This window comes from Cricetulus griseus, chromosome 6, assembly GCF_003668045.3.
Source record: "Cricetulus griseus strain 17A/GY chromosome 6, alternate assembly CriGri-PICRH-1.0, whole genome shotgun sequence".
Lineage (NCBI taxonomy): Eukaryota > Metazoa > Chordata > Mammalia > Rodentia > Cricetidae > Cricetulus > Cricetulus griseus.
This window is the reverse complement of record NC_048599.1, coordinates 26,955,574-26,979,296: the sequence shown is the minus strand read 5'-3', so window position 1 is coordinate 26,979,296 and position 23,723 is coordinate 26,955,574. Positions and strand designations below refer to the sequence as shown.

The window sequence follows — 23,723 nt, the reverse complement described above, 5'->3', positions numbered from 1 at the left end:
AGGTACCCAAAAAGCTGCTCCCACCCCTGCCCCCCCGCCCCCGCCGCCGCCCCGCAGACCCTGGCCTTTCATCCTCTTGAGGCATTGCAAGACCCAAATCACCGGAGGTACCGCAGAAGATCAATGGAAAAGGAGAAGACAGGGCGGGGACAATCAAAGAGAAATAGGGTCCAGGGGGGAGGCCAGAGGCAGAAAGCATGTGGTTGGGCCCCACGCCTCCAAGGAAGCCATGCAAGGGTGACCCGGGATGCTCTCCCCGCCCCGGCCCCTTCCCTTCCCAGGGGGCGGCCCACATCCAGGCCGGAGTCCGGGTGGGGCGGCGCCGGCAAGGATGAATAATTGAGGTAGAGGGGAGGAGGAAGAGGAGCGGCGGAGGAAGAGCGGGAGGCGGGAGCCGCCCGCTCAGGGTCCTCCCCACTCGGCACCCCACCCGCTCCGCCGCCCGGAAGTCGCTCCCCGCCTCCTGCTCCGCCAACATGGCCGCGAAGTCGGATGGAGCGGTGGCCGCGGCCGGCCCGGGGCCCGAGGGGCCGGCGGGAGCAGCCCGGGGCGGGGCAGGAGGGCGCGGGAGGTGACGGCGGAGATCGCGGGCCCGGGACCGGCGGCGGGCGGGGGGCCCGGGGCCGCGCTACGAGCTGCGGGACTGCTGCTGGGTGCTGTGCGCGCTGCTCGTGTTCTTCTCCGACGGCGCCACCGACCTGTGGCTGGCGGCCTCCTACTACCTTCAGGGTCAGAGCACCTACTTCGGCCTCACCTTGCTCTTCGTGCTGCTGCCCTCCCTGGTTGTGCAGCTGCTCAGCTTCCGCTGGTTTGTCTACGACTACTCGGAGCCCGCGGGGACCCCAGGACCCGCCGTCAGCACCAAGGACAGCGACATCGGCGGAGCCGCCATCAGCACCAAGGACAGCGCTATCGCCTTCAGGACCAAAGAAGGCAGCCAGGAGCTGATCCCCCGGCCCGCGCCGTCCTCAGCCAGCGCCTACCGCCGTCGCTGCTGCCGCCTCTGCGTCTGGCTACTGCAGACCCTCGTTCACCTCCTGCAGCTCGGCCAGGTCTGGAGGTAGGAAAAGAGCAGGTGAAGGAAGCTTGAGTCCTGGGAGTGGGATGCCGCCCCAGATCTGCTCTGGCCTTTGCAGCCCGCCCTGCTCCGTCCTGACCCCCCATCCCGTCCCACTCCATTGCAGCTCTGACTTCTTGTCAGTCAGCTCCTCTCCTCTGCCAAACTCTGTTGGACCCAAGATCCATAGCTTTGATCTGGCTAATGGGGCAAGAAGGTACCAGAGACCTTTAGTAACGTGTGAGCCAGGAGAAGTTGGGGAGCATGGGGACAAGTGTTATGCTTGGAAAAGGGCCACAGGGATCCTTTCAGTCCTGACCCCCTCCTCCATGTCCAGGTATTAAGCCTAGACATGGGGAAACATTCAGAAGTCTTTCCCAGCTCTCAGAGACACTCAGTTCAGAATTGCAGCTCACCCCCAACATCCTAGGAGAGGCAGAATGTGAGGCACCTAAATGACTATCCCGTGTAAACTTCCTGGTTTTATTGAGAAAGGGCGTGGTGAATCCAGTCCATCACTCTTAGGCTCCTACTTCCTAAGTAGCTCCACAGAGCCCTACCCCCAACCCCCAACTCCCAACCCCAACCCCCCACCCCCAACTAAAGGGGACAAGGAGATTTGAAATCTTGACTCTGTCACTAGATAGCTACTGTCTGCCCCTTAGTCCTCAGACTGGAAAACAACACTGGGGCTTCATTCAAACTGTTCACTTCCAGGCTTCTTCCTTTGCCAGCAAGTGGGGTGCCTGCTGGGCTGTGTTAATTGGAGAAAGGGGGAATTCTAAACCACAGCTCCTCTTGAATCAGTCACTCGAGTTCCTTGGGCTGTACCTGCAGTGACAAAATGAATTTGCTTACTATGTGATCTTAGCACACCTCCTCCTCCAGGTCTGTTTCCTCACCTGTGAAGTGAGAGGGAATCTCTACTCTTCCTGTCTCACTGACTTACTCTCTACACTTCCTGTCTTAATGACTTACTCTCTACACTTCCCATCGCTGACTTACTGTTACAGTTTTTTAACCTGTTGGGATGACTAGGCGGGAGGAGGTCTGTGTGAGGATTCTGCAGACTGGAACGTATTTGGGGGAAGTAAGGGATTATCATAGCAGATGTGTGGAGAGCATGGGGGACGTCCCTCTACAGATACAGAGAATGGTTATTTACTCTGTTACTTTTTAGTGTATTCTGCCTAACTCAGAAGATGCAGTTGGACTGGGCCCTGGAAACTGGACCCCTAGTGTTTGGCCCAGCTGCTCACTTGCCATGTGTCACCCTTGCTCTGTTGTTGATCCTCTCTCTACCTTGGTTTCCCTATCTTCACCTGCCAAGATGATGTGCTCCATTCTACTTTGCTAGCCCTGGAGTCAGGGGAGGGGGAAACACTATCCATGCTCTTATTATTATTAGCCTGACGCACAAAAATATTCATGTCTACATCCAGGGACGAATCTGCATTTGTCATTCTGTGCCCAAGTGGACAGATGGTGGGTTATTTTTAGGTTCTGAAATGGTAACTTCCTATTCTGGGTAGCCAAAGCTTCATTCCCCTTTCCCTTCAGCCTAAAGTGGGCCAGCTGCCCCACGACACATAGGCTACCCTCCTTCTCCCCATTCAGAACCTACTTACACAATGCTAACAGGACTCTTCTTTCTTGAACAGAAACTGAGTTTCCCTCAAATATGGGGGGAAATGACTGTAAATGGGCATCCTGGGGAGTGACTGGAAGTGGCTAAGAGGCCACTGAACTCCGTGGTTCTGCAAATAGAACTCTCTCCACTATTTCCACTGTTCTACACTGGGAAAGTGAGAGTCGGGATGAGATGACTGGACAGGGCAACAATCAAATGAGCAGGGGGAACCCAACCTATGGAAGTGGTTTGTGACCGTAGTGTGGTACTTTTAAAACTCAGAATCTTTCTGGGGGAGGAGAAAGAAATTGGCTGTAGTAGTATTAGGCCTGTAAAAATTTTAGACACAGTTTGCATGGTCTTAGTGTGTGGATTCTTCCTCTTGATTGCATTTCTTTTAAACATTCACTTAGGTACTCAAACCCTAATTTACAATGCCATTGCAATTATTTTATTAAGCACTCACTTTCTGCCAAGCCCACTGGTTGCCTCCGTTCTCTCCTGTGTCTTTTCTAATGATTCTGTCATGTGGTTAGTATTATAATTTTCACTTGGCAGATGAGGGAACAGAGGCTGAGAGAGGGGGGCACCCTTGCCCAAGGTCACACAGTGAGCAACTGGGAGCTTTGGCACTCAAGAGTCTGCATCTTCAAAACCAAGTTCCACCTTGCAATTCTGCCACCAAAGTGTTCCCCCAAAGCTTGAAGAATTATGAGTCTGAGATTGTGAGATTGCGTGATGACAGAACCTCCGGCTTCTGTTGCATGGAGATAAGAATGTGAAAAGGGGGGCAGGTAGTTGGACTGTGGGTAACGATGAGGAAACTTCGTACTGTAGGAAGATGCTGAATTTGGGGAGGGTGTGCTTCCAGAGGATTTACGTTTTCATCTTGGTTTGAAAGTGACCTTGGGCCAGGTTCTTTCCACTTCTGAGCCTCAGTTTCCCTGTGTGTGAAATGATATGATTAGATGTGGTGATGCTAAGATGTGGCATCTGTCTCATGACCCATAACGATATGGTACATTTCCATATGACCACCTCCTGACCAAGACAGTTTAAGGTCACCAAGGTCAATTTGGGGTCCTCCCCCAATACCTCTTCTATGGCTAGGTTACAATTCTGTCTCCTCTGCTTCCTAATACACCTGCCCTTTGGAGAGGTTCTGAAATGAGTTGGTCACCTGCCGGGTACTTTGTTCCCTGCATAGAATAGAAATCACTTAAAGGAAGAAGTGATGCTGGGGTCTACAGAGAGCTGGAAAGCAATTACTGGCAGCTTGACTGTTCACTAAATTCAGACTCTGCAGTCAATTAGGAGAGATCTCATAGAAATGGCTACTGGGGATGAGAAGAGCACACCAGGCCACATTAACCAGGCTACGGTTCTGTTGTCACTGAATACTCTGGACCCTTGTCCCACAAGCTTTGGACTCTTAAACTGCTAAGGGCCTGGATAAACAGGAACATTCAGAGAAGGTGGAGAGAAGCCATCCAGTTTGGCATGCCTAGAAATCAAGAGGTGTTGGCATAACATGTTACCACATGAGCTGTTCCAGCAGATGTTCTGAGTGGGTGATGAGGAGAGAGCTCAGTGGCTAAAGGTGCTTGCTACCAAGCCTGCCTGGCAACCTGAGTTCACTCTCCAAGACCCCCAAGGGAGAAAGAAAAACTGACCCCTACAAGTTGTTCTCTGACCTCCAAACCTGCACAGTGGCACACACACACACAAAGAGAGAGAGAGAGAGAGAGAGAGAGAGAGAGAGAGAGAGAGAGAGCTTAAAAAATAGTATCAGCCAAAGGAAACATTGGAGTGGGGGGTGTCTTCATTACATAACCCTAGGCAAACACTTCACAAGACAAGGTCCTTCCACACGGATGCCATTAGCTAAAACATTAAAGGAGGGAGCTCACAGACACTGCACACCTGCCATATTGCAGCAAGGGCTGTGTGAGGTGTTCCAGGCATTGCATTAAAACCTTCCCTCCATGCTTATTGCTACATTTGTTCTTCCGACAAGGAAGCAAAATGCAGAGAAGTCAGAGAACTTGACTGAGGTCACAGGAATAAGTGCAGGAAGGGAAGGTGCCTGCCCTTTTGTCTAGTTCCCAAACCCAGCTCCATCCATATCATGACACACTTGGTGTGTTGTCTGGGGCCGTGGGGAGGGGGCTGAGGGTGGGAGGTAGGGGGTGTAGGGACTTGGAGGGGAGGTGGGATCATGGGGAAATGCCTTGAGGCAGTAGCAGACTGAGTCCCTGGGAGGAAAGCAAACATATCCTTGGTGGGGCATGAATCTGCCCATGGGTTGGTCACCAGGCTGTCCTTATCCACCTCCCACTCCCAGCCCTCTGAGCTGTTAAGCCACTGAGGGCTGTTAAGCCAATTAAAGTCCCAACTCTGCCTCCTCTGACCCCGTGGGCAGCAAAGCAGTAAGCCATGAATCCCACTCTCCCTAATCTTGAACTCACGGGCCCCAGCTTTACCCAGATAAGCATGGCTTCCTAAGCCAATTAGTGTGAGGAGACCTGGCCTAGGATTCCCTCCAGCTGTCAAAGTCTGAGCACTTTGAGGTGGGGAGGAGGGTAGGTGGCAGTGAGCTTCTGGGTCCCTCTAACAGCTCACTGAGTCCAGCTGTTCCATCTCTGCCTGTGTGTGCCATAGAGCCCTACACTCCCGAGGGCTTCTGCAGTGAGTCAGAGCTGCTGTAGAATCAGGCTCTGGGTTCCCCTCCAGGAAGCTGGATCATTGGTGTAACACAAAGAGCAGGAACTCTGGATTCAGGGTCTCCACTCAAATCCTGCATGCACTTCCTTGTCAAGTCACTTGCCTCCTTATCTTCTAAAGTAGAGACTATAACTGCATCTGTTTCTGCTTCTTGTGTTGTCTGCGTTTAAGGAGGTGACGTGTACCAAGGACTTAGCAAGGGCTGGTCCCATCATTTAACTATTCAAAACCTGGTGGCAGAGCAGGTGAGATGTTGGCAGGGTCCTCCCAATGCCATGAAGACTGACAACCTGAGTTCAATCCCAGGGCTTCATATGTTTGAAGGAGTGGACCCCTGGTTCCCACATGTGAGCTGTGGAACACACATGCCACTCCTATACAGGCGCACACAAAATAGATTAAATATGATTTTAAAATACTGGTAGCACCAATTAGCACCATTGTTCTGAGTGACAGCCAGTGATGTGGGGAGAGGGTTGTGAGCCGCAGTGACATGACACTCGAGTATTTAATCTGCAGATATTTATGGAGCACCTGCTGTATACCTGGAACTGTTATAAGTGCCAAGGATAAAGAAGTGATGGCAGTGTGAACTACAGTAGGTCACATGGTAGTCATGTTATTACTGGAAAGGGTGAACTAGGGGCTGGGGAGACCATGTATGCCTATAACCCATGTGTGCCTGTAACCCAAGTTCTGGGGGTGTGAGGATAATGGATGGTTGAGACTTGTTGACTAACAGTCTCACCCCACAGTCAGTGAAAGACCATGCCTCAAGGGAATTAGGTGGAAAAGGAAATAACAAGACACCCTTCTATGGCCTCCGTGTGCACACCGGCACACACACCATACACACAAAGCTGCAACAGGGCAAGGAACTAGTGAGTGGCAGAGCAGAGGACCCGGGGAGGGAAGCCTGATTAAAGAGGTGGCGTGTGGGTGGGTGGCTGGGCTTGTCAGGAAAGTCTAGGAGGGTATCAGGAAGGGCAAGGGCATTGCAGGCAAAGGGAGACACCAGCCAGAAGTGTCAAGGGAGAATTGTAAAGTGAGGCTAGTCATGCAGGGCCTTTAGACCCCAAAAGGGGAGCCAAGAGAGTCTGACCAGAGAAGGTATGGACTCCTTTTTGCAATGTTCACTCTGGCTACTGGATGAAGAATGGACTGCAGAGAGGCCAGGGCAAGTCTGGGGACACAGGAGTGTTCATGAGATCTAGGTGAGCAAGGTTGGGGCTGGACCAGAGTTGTGGCAGCAGGGGTAGGACTCCACATCAGGCTGGGTTCACAGGATCTCTGTCTTTCTCTGGCCCTTCCTCCGTTTCCTCATTCATGTGGGTAATGTCACAACCCATTCTCCAGAGCCAGCGATATCGTTGCATGTGCCACTTTGAGTGACTTTGGGCAAAAACCCTAATTTACCTGTGTCTTGGTAACAATACCATCATTTGTCTTGGGGTGTTCTAAGCTAAATAATATATGTATCATGTTTAGCACCTCTTGTCTGGAACACAGAAGCACTCAACTGTAATTAGCCCTTGCTGTTTTCATAATTATTTGTAACAGTGGCTGCAAGGTAGGGTCCATAGTCTCTCTAAACTGTGTCATGGTCCTCCCACCATCATTTCAACCCTGGTACCCATTCTCCTTGTGTTGGTTAAGAGTCTAGCATTTTGAATCATCACCCCCACATCTGAAACATGTTTACAGTTGCTTGGGCTTGGCTGCAGCCCCTTCACAAATGTTCCTCTCTGTGCTGAATTGGCAGGGTTGTTCCAGTGTGGCCTCCCCACCCACCTCCAGGGAGACCCTGGCCAGTGCACTCCACACTCCACCCTTCCTTCCCCCTGCCATCAGGGCAGCAACAGTCCACCAGAGCCTCTCCTAACAGACACAGAGGCGGCAGTTAGGCCCTGTCCTCTGTTTGATCTATAAAGACCACACAGGCGAGAAGCCCTGGGGAGTCAGGGGAGGGAGGACTGCAAGGAAATGGCTTTGAACCCAGCAGCTGGGGCAAAGGTCCCTGGGGAGAGGAGGAGGCAGTTTGAGATCTACTCTGGCCTCTCCATTCACCACCCTGACTTTGTAAAGGTGTCCAAACTCTTGCCATGGGAGGTGCTATCAGCTTCCTCCACCATGTCCCTCCCACCCCACCCCATCCCACCCTGCCCACAGCCAGAGGCAGTTGGGGATCCTGGATCTGATATTCAGGAGCCCCAGAGTGTCCTGGCTCGCCTCTCCCCTACCCTGCATCAGAGCTCTTGGCTTCACCCTCTGTTTCCAGACTGCAGAGGCAAATCGCTGGCCCCTGATGCCCAGGGGCTGCTTTCTCCATCAGATCCTATCCCAATCCCCACCAGGGAATTTCTACACACCCTTTGTACTGGCTGGTTCATGTCAACTTGACCCAAGCTAGGGGCATCAGAGAGGAGGGAGCCTCAAATGAGAAAAGCCTCCATAAGATATAACTGTAAGGCATTTTCTTAATGATCAATGAGGGAGAGGCCAGCTCATTGTGGGTGGTGCCAACCCTGGGCTGTTGGCCCTGGGTTATAAAAAAGCAGGCTGAGCAAGCCACGGGAAGGAAGCCAGTAAGCAGCACTCCTCTATAGAGGCCTCTGCATCAGCTCCTGCCTCCAGGTTCCTGTCCTGCTTGAGTTCCTATTCTGACTTCCTTTGGAATGATGAACAGCAATGTGAAAGTGTAAGCCGAAGAAGCCCTTTCCTCCCCAGCTTGCTTTTGGTTATGGGATTTCATCACAGCAATAGTCAACCGGAGTAAGACACCCTTCCAGGACACACTCCATGTTGTCTCTTTCTCAAGCTTTCCCCAAGCAAACTGAGCACCACCCCCAGCCCCTCACACCGTCTTCCACTTCTTCAACTAGCCAAAGTCATCTTTATAACCTAAAGTGGAACTGCTTGCAGTTCTGTTTATGGAAGACTTATGCACTCCAGCCTCACCCAAAGTTGTTTCCTTGGGAAGAGGTGTGATTAAGGGAGATTTCCACTTGCTGATTAGAATTTGCGTTTGCGTATGTTTTGAGACAGGGTCTCCCGTGTCCCAGTCTGCCTTCTATGGCCACTAAATGGCCCCAGGTGACCTTGAACTTCTAATCTTTCCAAGATCTAGGTTTGTAGGGCAAGTACCACCATGCCCTGATTTCTGTGCTGCTGGGGATCAAACCCAGGACTTAGTCCGTACAAGGTAAGCACTCCATGACCTGAGCTACACCTCCAGCCCACTATTAGATATTTCTTGTGTTGTTTGAAGATTTTACTTCTGGTTCTTAGTTCACTAGGACATAAATCTATATATTCATTTCTGTTGTAAAAATCAGCTGTTTTGATGGGTGTGGTGGCACCTGCCTCTGTAATTCCAACACTTGAGAGACAGGCCAGACTGGTTTAGGCAGAGTCAGCTACTGCTACATAGTAAGACCCTGTCTCAAAAAAGTAAAGAATATTACTAAAAATTTTAGAGTTATTGTTTATTAAGCCTCTGGTTGTATCATTGCATCTGTAGCACAAGGGTCTACAGAAACAAAACCATATCCTGCCATAGTTTTCAATGACATCTCTGAACCTTGGTTTTCTTCTCATCTGTGACAAAGGGATAATTGTCCCTGTGTGAATGGCCACTGTGCAGGCAAAGTGACAGAATACATAGAACATGTTTTATACATTATTAAGCTTTATTCAGCACACCATAGTGCTCAGTGTTAACTAGCATTATTGACCCATTTTACAGATGTGAAATTGAGTTACAGCGAGGACTAGCCTCCCAGTTGGTAGCAAAGCCAGGGCTGAAAATGATGTGCTCAAGCCTCCCAACCCCCACCCCATGTGTGGGTTCTAAGCCATAGCTTCTTCTGCTAGCTAAGTGAATGCTTTTTTAAAAAGATTTTTTAAAAAAGTTATAGGTATATATAGGTATACATGTGGGTGTGAGAGTGTGCACAAGAGTGCAGTTGCCCTCTGAAGCCAGCAGAGGTCACTTGATCCTGGCTTAAGTTATAGGCCAGTTGTGAGCTGCCTGATAATGGGTGTTGTTGGGAACTGGACTCAGGTCCTCTGCAAGAGCAGCAAGTGCTTTTAACTGCTGAGCCATCTTTCCAGCATTTGTTAAATATATATACTTAAATCCTTTATGTGTGTGAGTGTGTTTGTGCCTTCATATGTGAGCATAGGAGTGGACCTGCTACGGGCATGTGTAGAGGTCAAAGGACAACCTTGGGTGGTCAGTCCCAGTCTTACTCTTTGAGACAGGGTTCCTTGTTGCTTTGCAATTGTGTATTCCAGGATATCTTACCCACCACTTTCTGGGGATTCTCCTGTTTCTATTTCCCATCTCACATAGGAGTGCTGGGATTACAGATTATAGGCACACACTACTGCACTGCCCTCACCACACACACACACACACACACACACACACACACACACACACACACACACACACACACAAACACTTTACAAGGGTTCCAGGGAATCAAATGCTAGTCTCCACACTTGTACAACAAGTGCGCCAGGGGAGGCCTGGCCTTGTCCTTGTTACCTTTGCTGGCCTTGTACCGAGCCAGCTCCTGGATGAGGAGCCTGCTGCAGCAGGCTTTGGCTTCATGGCTGTGGTATCAGAGCTAAGGCAGTGTAAAAGCCTGCAGCTTGGGCACAGCAATGAGGTTTGCTGGGACTCCAGTCTCAGCCTTCTACTGCCAGTGGGCTGAGGGTAAGACTTAACATAGCAACCCTGAGTCCAGTTCCCCAGAGGAAAAAGGCATAACCGACTTAGGAGATGTGAAGAGCGTGCTTAGTGACGTTGATGTGAACTGAACAGAGCCTCTGAGGTCAGAGTCCTGGGCAAGTCATTTCCTCTTCTGCTGAGTTCACGTGAGGACTTGAGTTTTCCCAGGGCTCAGGAAAGAAAACAAAGGAGCAGAGCACTCTGGGTTCTAGGCAGATTAAGATCCTATCACCTTGTAGCAGTGTGATCCTGGGCAGAATTGCTTCACCAGCCAGAGTTTGTCTATAAAATGGACCACATGATGGTTCAGCCTCGGGGGTTTCTCTAGAGATGTCAGCACTTGCCACAGGGTGCAGCCTTGAGAACACTGCTTGGTGCTGCCCTGCGGCCTGAGTTGCAGCCCTTCCTATAGCGGTGGCGTTTGCCTTTAGTCCCAGCACTCCGGAGGCAGAGGCAGGCGGATTTCTGTGAGTTGGAGGCCAGCCTGGTCTACAGAGTGAGTGCCAGGAGAGGCTCCAAAGATACACAGGGAAACCCTATCTTGGAAAAAAAAAAAAAAAGGTGGTGGGGGGAGGGGAGCCCTTAGGGATCCCAATTCTCAATAACCCTCACCTACTGAGCCCTACCAAGGAAGGATCCTTGTTCTGCCGCCCCTAGTGTGCACACAGACAATCCAAAGCTAAATGGTGGTGGGGTCTTTTGGGTGAAAGCAAGAAGACCTGGCATCTCTTGCAAGGGCAGGAACGCCCACCAGCAGAGGGTGTGGAGGAGGTGACTAACTGGCAGAGATGCTGTAAGCAGGGGACTTTACTTCAGTTTAAAGGACAAACTAGATGACTGTAAAGCCCCTTATGGTTTAAATTCACAGCCCTGACTTAGGGTCTTACAATACCAAGTCTCACGCTGCTACACAGCCATGCTGCAAGCTGCAAATCGGTGACATTTGGGGAGACCCAGCTTGGGATGTGTTCGTTCTCCATAAGGTTATCTCATCTACTTTCTATTGCTTTCATTTTAATTCACCTGGTTTTTTGTTTGTTTTTGTTTTGTTCTGCTTTGTTTACAGTGCTAGGATCAAATCCAGCACCTCATACAGGCTAGGCAATGCTCTACCCCTGAGCTATATCCCAATGTCACCTTCTTTTTAATGTAGTGTTTTAGTTTTTAGTATGCAAAAATGTAAACATATACAAAAGCAGAGTGGCTAGGCTGATGAACCTCACATTGTATCATTAATGGCACTGATTCCCGGCCCACCTGGTTTTGTAGAGGTCAGTGCTGTCTGCTGACTCGGTGGGGTCAGCAGGGTTCTGTGTCTTCATTGACTAATGTGCCAGCCCACCAGCCACCAACAGCTATTGAGCCCTTAGATTGGGAGCAGAGGGATGGATGAAACATATTTTTAAGTGAATTAAATTTCCCCATATTCATTTTTATTGTATGTGCACGAGAGTTTTGCCTGTAGGTATGTGTGTGCAGGTGGGCATGCATTCGTGTGTGTAAGTTAGAGGACATTCTCCAGGGTCATTTCTCCTTTTGTTTGAGGCAGGAGTCTCTCACTGGCCTGGAACTTCACCAAGAAGGCTGGACTAGCTGGCCAGTGAACTTCCAGGCATCAACCTGTCTCGGATTCCCAATTTGCCATCACTGGGATTACAGGTGTGTGGTGCCATGCCTGGATTTTTAAATTTTCATTTTATGTATAAAAGTGTTTTGCCTACATGTATGCTTATGCACCGTGTGTGCCTGGCGCCTGCAGAGGTCAGAAGAGGGCATTGGATCCCCTGAAACCGGAGCTACATATGGCTATAAGCTGCCATATGGGTGCTGGGGACCAAAGCCAGGTCCTTTGGAAGAGCAGCCAGTGCTCTTAACAACTAAGCTTACAATGCTTACAAACCCACGAAGGCTTTCTTTTAAAAATTGTGATATTTCTTTAATTAGTTGCCACAATTTCCAACCTGGGGCTTTCCCTTTTGCAATGATATCCTAATTGCTAGCTGAGCTTGAAAAGTGTATAAGGAAAAACATTGAATTCCATACTCTGCCACTGAATTCCATTTTCTCCCAGGGCATGGAAAGTTAGAGTTGAGGCATGGCTGCCTCTTTAGAGGGGGCAATGCTGTTGTGACTCCCTAGAGCCCAGAAAAATGAAATCAGCTGAGTCCTCCTCGGAGCACTCTGCTTCTGAAATCTCTGTCAGACCACAAAACAACCAGATGCAATTCTTCCTCTCCGAGTTAGTTCCCCCCCCCCACACACACACCTTCAAATGTCACCGGGAGATTGGAATCAAGGCCCTCCCCACTGTTTCCTGACATCCTCCCTCCACCAGGGGGACTGAGGTGAAGAGAAAGAGCAAACAGAGAACCTTCAGAGCCCAGGGCACTGAGTGAGTCTCTCCTGCACATCACCAACTCATACTATAGATGGCAAAGTTGAGGTCCAGAGAAGGTAGGTATGTGAGAGTCCAGAACCTGATGCCAAATACGTTGCTCCAGAGCAGCTGTCCGTTTTTCTACTAAGCAAGAATATGGACACTGACTGGGAGCTGACGAGAGAGGGCAAAATGGGAGAAAGTCACAGGTTTTCAATCAGGGTTTAAAACCAGTGGACAGAAGTGTTTGGCCTGAGGCCAGCAAAGAAGAGGGAATGTGACTCTGCAGGGGGCTGTGAGGGTGGAGGGAGACAGCCTGGCTCCCCGCTCCACATGAGATGGGAGCCAAACGTGTAAAATCACATTCTTTACTGACATTTAGGATTCTTTTGGCTGCCAACCCCAGGAAGGGCCCATTTTCACATCCTTGCAGGAGTGCTCAGAATTGAGGGGTAAAGCAATGCCAGGAGATGTGGAAGCCACCCTTCCTGGGCTGCAGTGCTATAGCCACAGGTGGGGACTGCATTCCTGGGCTGGTGACATGAAGGACACCACCCTGTCCAGAGACACAGCTCCAGTGCTTTCCAACTGCTGGACTTGGGCCCAGTCTCCCCTCCAAAGTTCTGATAGCAGTCTCCTTTTTTTTTGAAAAAGGCCATCCCATCCTTTTCTCTCACCCAGCAAGTGACCTACCACTCACTCTTGTCCCCTTTTAGGGAGTTCTCCACAGCTAAGCGTTACCTCTAATACAACTGCCCCATTTAAAACCTTCCTGGGTCATGTGATGAAGACCAAACCATACACAGTGGCATCTCATCTCTCACTTTCTCCCTCTCACTAACCTCAGGACCTTTGCTCAAGTCGTTTCCTCTACCAGACTCTCCCTCCCCTTCCCTGTTCACCTGCTTAGCTTATGTGCCTGCTTCAGACTGATCAGCAATGGAAACTTCCAGAAAAATCTTTCCTGACTGCCAAACCTCCTCCAGTCCCGCTGGTTTCCTCTGTGCTGAGCTGCCCTTGTTCGGGACACTACTGGAGCCTATGGAATGTGTTTTCTCCTGTTTGCATGACGATTTAATCAATGTCCAGACCTCTGTTATTAGGAAGAGTCCCTATCGCATGGGTTGGATCTCTTCTTGCCTACCCGTATCTGCCATAGCTCTTGGCACATAGTAGGTACTCAGAAGTATTTGGGAAATAAATGTCAAGTGGAAATGAGAAGATAGTTTAATAACAGAGTACATGCTTAGCATGTACAGGACCCTGGGATCAATTCCCAGTCTCTCCTTGCCCACCTCTGTCTCTGTCTCTGTCTCTGTCTCTCTGTCTCTCTGTCTCTGTCTCTCTTTGTGTCTCTCTGTCTCTGTCTCTCTCTCTCTTACACACACACACACACACACACATATACACACACACATACACACACACACACACACACACACACACACACACACACACACACACCCCACATCAACTGAGCTTTTCCCTTGGTGAGATTCAGTTTTCCTCATCAGAAGACAGACTCCTATCCTCAGATGTCACACGTTTGCAGTGAAGATTTTAGCAAGGTACAAAACTGAATGTATTGAATGAATGGCAGATACTTTTTGCAGGGGGTAGAAACACCACCCCCACCACCCCGCAAAAAAAGAACTCACCTAGCCAGGTCTTCTCTGGCTTTCTGTTCTCAGGGACAGCTTTCAGAGGGACATCCCAGCCTGGAAGTTGTCTCAGCCTTGCCAGAAACTACCAACCCTCCTTCAGTTAGTAATTGTGACTTTTTGCTTTGTTTAGTGACAGTCTCACTATGACACACAGACTAATTGGAAGGTAGTGTGCAGCACAGGCTGGCCTTGGACTCAGAAATCCTTCTGCCTCAGCTTCCTTGTTTTGTATTTTGAGATAGGGTCTCACTACACAACCTGGGCTGGCCTCAGACCAGCAATCCTCCTGCTTTAGCTTCCCAAGCACAAATTACAGGAGAGTACCATCATGCTTGGCTAGAAAATTCCAGGCTCCTTTCTGACGAGGCCTCTGGGAGGACAACAATTCTGAAATACTTGCTTAAGTGTCTTGTGCCATATTACCACTTTCTGGTTTCCCAACTTCACTGGAAGGTTGCTGCTTAATGTGAATTGATATCACTATGACAAGCCCTGCACATTGTCCTCTGTCATCCTACAAAAAGGCGAAGGGTTTGGAGGGGGGAGTCCTTCTGTCTCCGGAGCCCCACCCTCAGCCTGCAGGTGTCACAGGACAGGGTCCATCTTGGAGATAGAGGTCTTTAGCTGCTTCCCGGATGGAACAGGCAAAGTGGGGGAGCCTCTGGAAGCTGCTGTGGTTTTGGCCCAGAGCCCTGAGGGGGAGTGGGGAGGGGCGGGAACACACGCTCGGAAACTCAGAGACCGACAGATGGAAGAGCTGAGGATGTGAGAGACACAGACAGACAGAAAGGAACCCAGAGTCAGGAAGAAGAGAAGCAAGCAGGGGAGGATGGCTGGAAAACGGGCAGTCATGCCGAGCTACGAGCTGAGCAGCAGGCCAGCAGATGGACCAGTCCGTGAAGGCCTGGGAGCCCCAGGCAGGCAGATCCGCAAAGAGACAGTAAAGCTTGTGTCCACAGGGCAGACAGGCTTGCTCCAGAGCCCAGGGCAGATAATTGTATGAACAAAGTCTCTGAATAGAATGATGTGTAGTTCACAGGATAGGTGGGCTGGCCTGGGGTCCCAGCAAGAGACTCACAGACTGACTGACAATGGTAAAGCAACGGACAGAGAAGACTGCCATTCAAGGGACAAGCAATGACCTGGGGTCGAGGCCAGGCTTGCCTGTCTTAATGGAGACTAAAACCAATGACGGGAACATCACCTCATGCTAGAGACTTGGGGTGACTCAGCAACAAGACAGAGATGGGGTAAGCCGTGTGCTAAGCCCACAAGCTTCTCAATAACATCAACCCCCGCACATGCCCCCCCCCATTCTGTCCATTAAAGCAAATCCCTTGGGCTCTGGAAGATGCTGGGTCACAGGGTGACCTGGTTTGGGAAGAAGAATGAGTTCGGTCCATTTATTGACCCTGCTGCCTGTTCACGGAGGTCATAGGTCCCTCGGGAGCTGTGGATCTGGAGCAGGTGGATTCACTGTTAGTTTCTCTAACAGTGAACTTCTCAGGCTAGACGTTTTCACTCTCAGCCCCACCTGTTCATGTTTACCGGGTCTTCAGATTCCTCTTCTAGAGCATGCTTCACTTCCTCTCTTAGCAGGAGACAATGATTTGGAAGCTGGCAAGAGGGTTCAGAAGGCAAAGGCATTTACCACCAGGCCTGGCCACTTGATTTGGGTCTCGTGGGAAATGGAGAGAGCTGACTCCTGCAGGATGACCCCAGACTTCCACGCATGGCACACTCATGCCTATACACATGTAGGAACACACACACACACACACACACACACACACACACACACACACACACACACACAATGTATTCGATAATTTTTGTTTGTTTTAGAGACAGGAAGTCAGAAATGACACAACAGGGTTCACATCTGTAATCCCCACTCTTGGGAGGACAAAGCAGAAGAAATCTCATGAGTTTGAGGCCATCCTGGAATATTTAGCAAATTCCAGGCCAGCCAGACCCTATCTCAAAAACCTAGATGAAGACTGGGAACCAGAAAGTTTAGTTTTAACAGATGTCTCCATACCCCTATAAACTGGGAACACAACCTACAGTGGCCTATAGGTTAGTAGTTCACCCTGGGCTTCAGGCCACTGACATCTGAGAATCAGAGGAAAGTAGCCTAGTCGGCTAGAGGGGCACCAGGGAAGACTTCCTGGAGGGGGAGCAACAGAATGGATGGGGAGTGGGGTTCTGGAAAGTGTTCTGATGTTGTGCAGACTGAGATGGAGAAGCCCAGGGCCTGCTAAGACTAGAAAGGAGACACATACAAGACTCGTTTATCAGCTCATTCAACATTTAGCCCTGCCTGCTCCCCGTGCATGCCTCCTGGAGCACCAGTGACCACATAGAAAGAAAATGTCTAGGGGCTGAGGATGGAGCTGAGTTGGCAGAGCACTTGCACAGCGTGCCTGGGACTGATCCCAGTGCTTCATAAATAGGATGTGCTGTCTCACACCTGCAGTCCCAGCACTCAGGAGATGAAGGCTGGAGGATCAGAAGTAAGGCAGGCATGTGAGGGACTAGCGTGATCCTTGGAAGTGAGAAGCACCAATGCGGGATGAGTGGCCTCCTCAAAGAATGTGTCAGGGGAACCGGTGAGGAGCCAGCCAGAGAAGGATCTGGGGAAGGGTGTTCCAAGCTGAGCACACAGCAAATAAGGAAGTCCTGAGGCTGGAGTAAGTCTGGCAGGGAACTTCCGATGCAGCTGGGGTGTGGAGAACAAGCAGACAGTGGTTTGAGATACAGTGAGAGAAACAGGCAGGCCAGATGGTTGGGAGCCTTCGAGCTGAGGGGAGAAGCTTGAGTTTTGTTGCAAGTGTGCTAGGCCTATGTGAGGTTTCCAGGAAGGGAGTGACCTGATTCAACAGGCTTTAAGAATTAGCCGCTGGCTGCTATGTGTGGAATGGACTGTAGGGGGCCGGAGTGGCTGGACAGAGACCCACAGGGAAGGCTGCTGTGGTTCTGGCAAGAGATGGTGGAAGATGCCTGTGCAAGGTGGTGGCACCCACCGGAGAGATGGATGGGGCAGGGACCGGAGAGGTGGGTGGGAGTGGCACTGGATGCATTTTGGAGAAAAGCAAGTCTGGATTCCTTGTCTTGAGATGGGGTGTCCTGTGTGGGTGTTACTGGTCTCATTTGTGGTGACATCTGCTCCTTTCAACTTCCTTTCAAACAGAGAAGGCAGCAGAGTGCAGTGGGATTCCCAGAGGAGGGTCCAAGAGCAGTTGCTTGGTGGCCAGAAGGAATCAGAGACCTCCACCCAATATATGCTCCTCTTCTCTCAACCACCACTATGTGCTCATACCCCCATCTTGCCTTTGGGATTTTCATTCTGGTGACTGTGTGCAGGCAGGATGACAAGCACTAGCCCTGATTCAGAGAAGGGGAAACGGAGGCCAGGGAAATGAGGCTGTATTGTCCTGGACAGTGTTGTTTTAAGACCTCTGCGGCTCAACATCTATCAAGCATATTAAAACACAGCCGCATCAAACATCAAATGTAAATTATATATAACCAGATAAAAGCCAAATTGCAAATGACTAGCTGACATCATGTTCTGTTTTGCAGACATTTAATTAAACATTTATTAATTTTGATTCTGCAGTTTTTCCCTGGATTTTGAAGCCAAATTTCCCCACAAGCTTCAAACACTCTCCTAAGCCCATGAACATTTCCCAAGCCCCTGGCAGCGAGTAGTTAGTCTGGCTGGAAGGAACAGCTACTGCTTTGGTACTGTTGCCAAAAGGACCAGAGTGAGGCTGGGCTCAAAAAGGCTAGGCCTTTTGTCCCTAGGGTGCAGGGTGGTTTCTATGTTACTCTCTGACCCCCAAGCACCATGGACAGGTGGCAGAAGCCTCCTTTCTAGCCCTCCCCATCCGAGTCCTGGACGATGTGAGCCCTTTGTCTGCGGTTAGCTGGAAGCTGGCAGACGAAAGAGTAGGAGTGGGCGGGGAAGTGGCAGGAGGTCTGCCAGGTGGTGACGGATGCTGAAGGGGCTGGCACCTCCCTCATCCTAACCTGGGCGGAAACAGATGGTCTCCTAGCCTCAGAGAAACTTCCAAGGTATTGCTCTTCCCCTGCTCCCCAGGCCCCTTCACATTGGACCAGCTGGCCTCTCCTTCCTGTTGGAAGTCAGAGCCACAGGAATGAGGAAGGGAGTGGGCTGTGGGGCAGGCCTGGAATGAAGGTTCTGGGGCCCTCAGATGCTCTGGGGCTGCCCGCCCTCCACCCTGTAGCCCTCACCTCTGGTTGCTTCCTGAGTCCTTTCTCTTCCGCTCCGGTGCGCATTCTCTTAGATCAGCCCTGTCACTACAGCCTGGACCAGCCCCATCCGCTCCTTGGCTTCCCTCCAAGCCAGCCCTGGGAGTAGGCTTTCGAGGCTCTGAGCTGATCCTATCACCTCCAATTCTGGGATTCAGATTAAAAATTAAACCTATACTCAGGAGTCCAGATTCCTTTTTCAGGATGGAACCCAGGGTCTTGTGCATACAAAGCATGTACTCCACGGCTGAGCAATGACCCTAGCCCTGCAGCCTAGAACTGGATGCGGGATTTGATGAACTTTCACAAGGTGATGAATTATGAAAATTCTGGACTTCCTGTGCCCCTTCTCATTGGAAGCCTCCAGGCTAGGCCCAGCCCAGCAGATCCCAGCCTATGCCCCTGAAGGGCTGTGGTCTCCCAGTTCCTTTGCATTTGGCATCTGTCCTTTCTCCTGAATGCCCTCTTCTTGCCATCCTCGTGTGTGTGTGTGTGTGTGTGTGTGTGTGTGTGTGTGTGTGTGTGTGTAAGTAAGATTTACTTATTTATATTTTATGTGTATGGGTATTTTGCCTGTCTGTATGTCTGTGCACCCTATGAGTGCTGTGCCCACAGAAGAGAGCATTTGATCCCCTGGAACTGGAATTACAGATGGTTGTGAGTCACCATATAGGCTCTGGGAACTGAACCTGTGTCCTCTGGAAGAGCAGCCAGTGCTCATAACCAATGAGCCATCTCTCCAGCTTTCCACCACCACTAGTGATTTTTATTGTATTTTACTGCTTGGTCGGTTGATTGACTTGGTGTTTTTTGCTTTTGTTTTTGAGACAAGTCTCTTTCTGTAGTCCAAGAAGGCCTTGAATTTGTGGTCCTCCTGCCTCAACCTCCCAAGTTGGGATCAGAGACAATACCACCATGCCTGGTGCCAGCATTTGCTTGAAAACAAAAATTAAAACCAGGCATTGTGGTTCCTATAGGAAGGGAGGTAGGAGGTGAAGACAGAAGAATTGGGAATTCAAGACCAGCTGGAGCTAAGTAAGGAGTCTGAGGTCATCCTGGGTTACCTGAGAACCTACCTCAAAAACAAAACTAACAAAACCTGGCATGGTGGCACAAACCTGTAACACCAGCACTTGGAGGGTGGGGGCAAGAGGATTTGGAATTCATTCTTAGCTACTTAGTTCTAGACAAGCCTGGGCTACATGTGATACTGTCAGGACAGAAAGAGAAAGAGAAAGAGAGAAAGAGAAAGAGAAAGAGAAAGAGAAAGAGAAAGAGAAAGAGAAAGAGGATGGGGGATATTTCTTGTAGGAAATCTTCCTGGCTGCCCCACTTCCCTGTCAAAGTTTCCCATCTGCCTCTCATTGCGGGGTGAGATGTGTAGGGGCACAAAACCTTGTACAGAGCTAGGATGAAGCATACCTACTATATGACTGAATGATGCCACCTGCAGGAAACCTGTGTGAGAGTCGGGGAGGAAGCAGGAGACTCAGAAAACTGGGTGATGCGGGGAGATGACTTACTACCACTCAGCAGAAGAAACACAGTCCAGTCCTGGGGTTGCCAAGCAGTCAAAGGAACAGCCCCCTTTCCCTCCCAGCTACCAGGTGTCATATTGGGGATATGCCAGCAGCATTAATTGGGGCCAAGAGGATGCCAAATTGGATGGTCTTAGCCACATTTAGGGAGAGAGTCCATGACATAGAACACTAGCCCAGAGCCATCAAGCCCACCCCTCTCATTATCATACAGAGACCCTGTAGCACTGTGGTTCCTTCCACAAGCTGTCAGCACACTGTGCATATAGTTGGTCCTCTGGTTCCCATGTCCTAGAAATGCCAGCACTTTCCCATACCTAGTGTCTCAGTTTGACGTTCAGGCAATAGGTCCACTGGATCTGTGTTGGACACTCTCCACCCATTTTCTGGGAAGCCACTTTTAGAGAATCCCTCTGTGGTTTGGACAAAGAGCTAACCTGTCATAGTCAAAGATTTTCAGGGGGCGGGGGTGGGGGAGGGTGGGGGTGGGGTGGGGAGGGTGGGGGTTAGACTTAATTCCTCATACCATGTGAGCACTTCTCCTTAACGTCCATCTTCTTTGCTACTTGGGTAGGAATGAGCACAGATTCAACAGAGGAAATTAGAAATAGGATTAGGGATTGAACTCGGGCCTTAGATCCTTCCCTATCTACTTCAAGACTATCAGAGCCATTGAAGTCAACAGACTTACAACTATGCATTCACTCGTTTGTGAACACGGGGATTGAGCTTATATGGTAAGAGCTGTGTGTGCTGCGTCTAGTAGATGACATAGTCACCGACATGGGGTTCACAGCTGGGAGAGATATGTGCCTAGCCGTGAAGTTCAGCCCATTGTAGGTGGCAAGGGCTGGAGCTGTTGGCTAGCGGTGTGATCTTGAGCAAATGTATGGTTACTGACTCCCAGTTCCTTCCTCTAAACTGGAGATGAGGACAGGATTAGGCTAGAAGCTAATGGATGCACTTAGTGCTCTGCAACCACGTCCTGGAGAGGCGAGCCCATTTTACAGCCGGAGAGTACAGTCCTGGAGGTAGGGGACTCTCCCAGGCACGCAGGCGGAGAGGCTGAGATGGGCGGGAACCTGAGCCGGAGCCGGGAGGAGCCTGGATCTGAGCACCACCTCCCCCGCAGGTACCTGCGCGCCCTGTATTTGGGGCTACAGAGCCGCTGGCGCGGGGAACGGCTGCGGCGCCACTTCTACTGGAGGATGCTGTTTGAGAGCGCGGATGTGAGCATGCTGCGTCTGCTGGAGACCTTCCTGCGCAGCGCACCGCAGCTGGTGCTGCAGCTCAGCCTGCTGGTCCACCGTGGCCTGGAGCCAGACCTGCTGACTGGTGAGCCCCGTCAGCCACGTGCTGGTCCCTGGGGATACCCTGCGTTTTCCGCCCCAAAGGCCGACCTGCCTGGACAGGGTTTAGGGAACCACATGCCCTCACTACCCTCGAGGCCTCTCTAGACCTCCACTCCCTTCTGACTTGTCTCTTCCACTCTGACACCACCCCTCAGTTACCCTGGGCTCTCTTTCCCTTCCCTATTGCCAGAGCAGACCATATCTTGCTTCCTCTCACATCCTCTGGAGACCATCAGTTTTCAAAGACTCTGTCTACCTATCCCTTCGCTGAATGTCCTGGTCTCCTCCCTTAAACCAAGTCCTGTTCATCCAACTTTGCCCTTTCTGAAACACTCCAGTCAGTGTCACAGAAAAGCGGCATCACCATCTGGGAAACTCTACGTATCTTCCCACCCACACCCTGCCAAACCCACCCTCAGTGTCCCAAGACTTCATCACTAGTCCCCAGGCCCGCTGGGGACGGCTTTTGCCCTCTCCAGCCCCGAATTCAGGGACTCACATGGGATCCACCTCCCTAGCTCTGCTTAGCTCTAGTTATCCCTGCATACCCAGCTCGCATCTTCTGATGGGTCTCCTGACTCCTCCCTGACCTCGTGATCCCTTCTTGACCTCCTCTTCTACTCCCAGAGTCCTGGACCCCAATTTCCTACTCTCCACCAAGACCCCTGAACCTTGTCTACTCCATACTAGAATCCTAGACTTGATGGAGATCAAAATCACCCCGAATCTGTTTCCCTTTATGCTTCCATGCCCACAGAAGGATCCCACTCGTTCCCCAGCCCCAGCCCATATCCTTGCCCTTGAGGACCCCCAATCAGACCTTCCTCATATCTGATCCTCAGGCCATTCCCTCACACCTCCTCAGAACCCAGGACCTGACCCAAAACCTCCTCTCCAGACCCAACCTGGACCCACCCCTAACCCAGCCCACCCCATCCCTACCCTGTCTCCACAGCCCTCTCCATCTCCGCCTCCCTTGTGTCCCTGGCCTGGACACTGGCATCCTACCAGAAGGTGCTGAGAGACTCAAGAGATGACAAGCGGCCCCTGTCCTACAAGGGTGCTGTAGCCCAAGTGCTGTGGCACCTGTTCACCATTGCAGCCCGAACCCTGGCTTTTGCCCTCTTTGCCAGCGTCTACAAGCTCTACTTTGGCATTTTCATTGTTGCCCACTGGTGCATCATGACCTTCTGGGTTATCCAGGGTGAGACAGACTTCTGCATGTCCAAGTGGGAAGAGATCATCTACAATATGGTGGTGGGTATCATTTACATCTTTTGCTGGTTCAACGTCAAGGACGGCCGCAGCCGCCACCGTGTCACCCTCTACTACTGTATCGTACTGCTAGAGAACGCAGCGCTCACTGGCTTCTGGTACTCCAGCCGAAACTTCTCCACCGACTTCTACTCACTCATCCTGGTCTGTGTGGTGGCCTCCAGCTTTGCACTGGGCATATTCTTTATGTGTGTCTATTACTGTCTCCTGCACCCCAATGGGCCCATGCTGGGGCCCCAGGCACCTGGCTGCATCTTCCCCGAAGCCCCGGGGCCCTGTGCTCCTCCAGCTGATGCCATCACAAGTCCACCAAGATCTCTGCCAAGGACTACAGGCACTGAGCGGGATGGGGCCTCAGTGGGAGGAGAGCGAGCTGGGACCCCTACGCCACCTGTCTTCCAGGTGCGACCTGGTTTGCCTCCCACGCCAGTGGCTCGCCCCTTGCGGACAGAGGGGCCCGTCATTCGGATTGACTTGCCTCGAAAAAAGTACCCAGCATGGGATGCTCATTTTATTGACCGCCGGCTCCGGAAGACCATTCTGGCTTTGGAGTATTCTTCACCTGCCACACCCAGGTTGCAATACCGGAGCATAGGCGCCTCCCAGGAGCTGCTGGAGTATGAGACCACAGTGTAGGCAGTCTGCCTCCCAAAAGGGACAGGGTTGGCTGACCCCACATTGACCACAGTGTTGAGTCTGGATTTCAGGGCCACCAGGCTAAGTGGGAGTAGATCTTTAGATCCAAGAATGGCCCCACTTTGGGGTTCTCCTAGGGGAGAGGGCAGCCCTGTGGAGGTCCTAGGCCTCATTTTTAGCCCTATGGCCCATTCCCTAAGTTTCCTTGGACCAGGGCACAGGGCGTCAACTGGTGCTACCCCCTCATGAACTGTGCCACTCTCATGGGGATGCCATATTATGCTTGGCACAAGGGTCTTCACCTTTCCCCTGCCTAGAATCATCACACATCACCCCTGGTGGGCTACCAGAGAAAAGGCAATGCCCGGGGCCAGGGCACCCCTAGGGAGTGTTGGGAAGGGCTGCCTTGTGATAGGAGGGGATCCCTGAGAGAAGATGGAAAAGGCTGAGGAGG

The 23,723-nt window shown here is 51.1% G+C and overlaps 1 protein-coding gene across 1 annotated transcript; it reads left to right on the top strand.

Annotated features, from left to right (window-relative positions):
- Nucleotides 1-476: 476 nt before the first annotated feature.
- On the top strand, nt 477-23,269 carry Xkr7 (XK related 7). The gene is given in 3 exon segments (XM_027421478.2): nt 477-1,060; nt 21,139-21,341; nt 22,314-23,269. Coding segments are annotated over 3 exon segments (1,743 nt in total).
- The last annotated feature ends 454 nt before the right edge of the window (nt 23,270-23,723 follow it).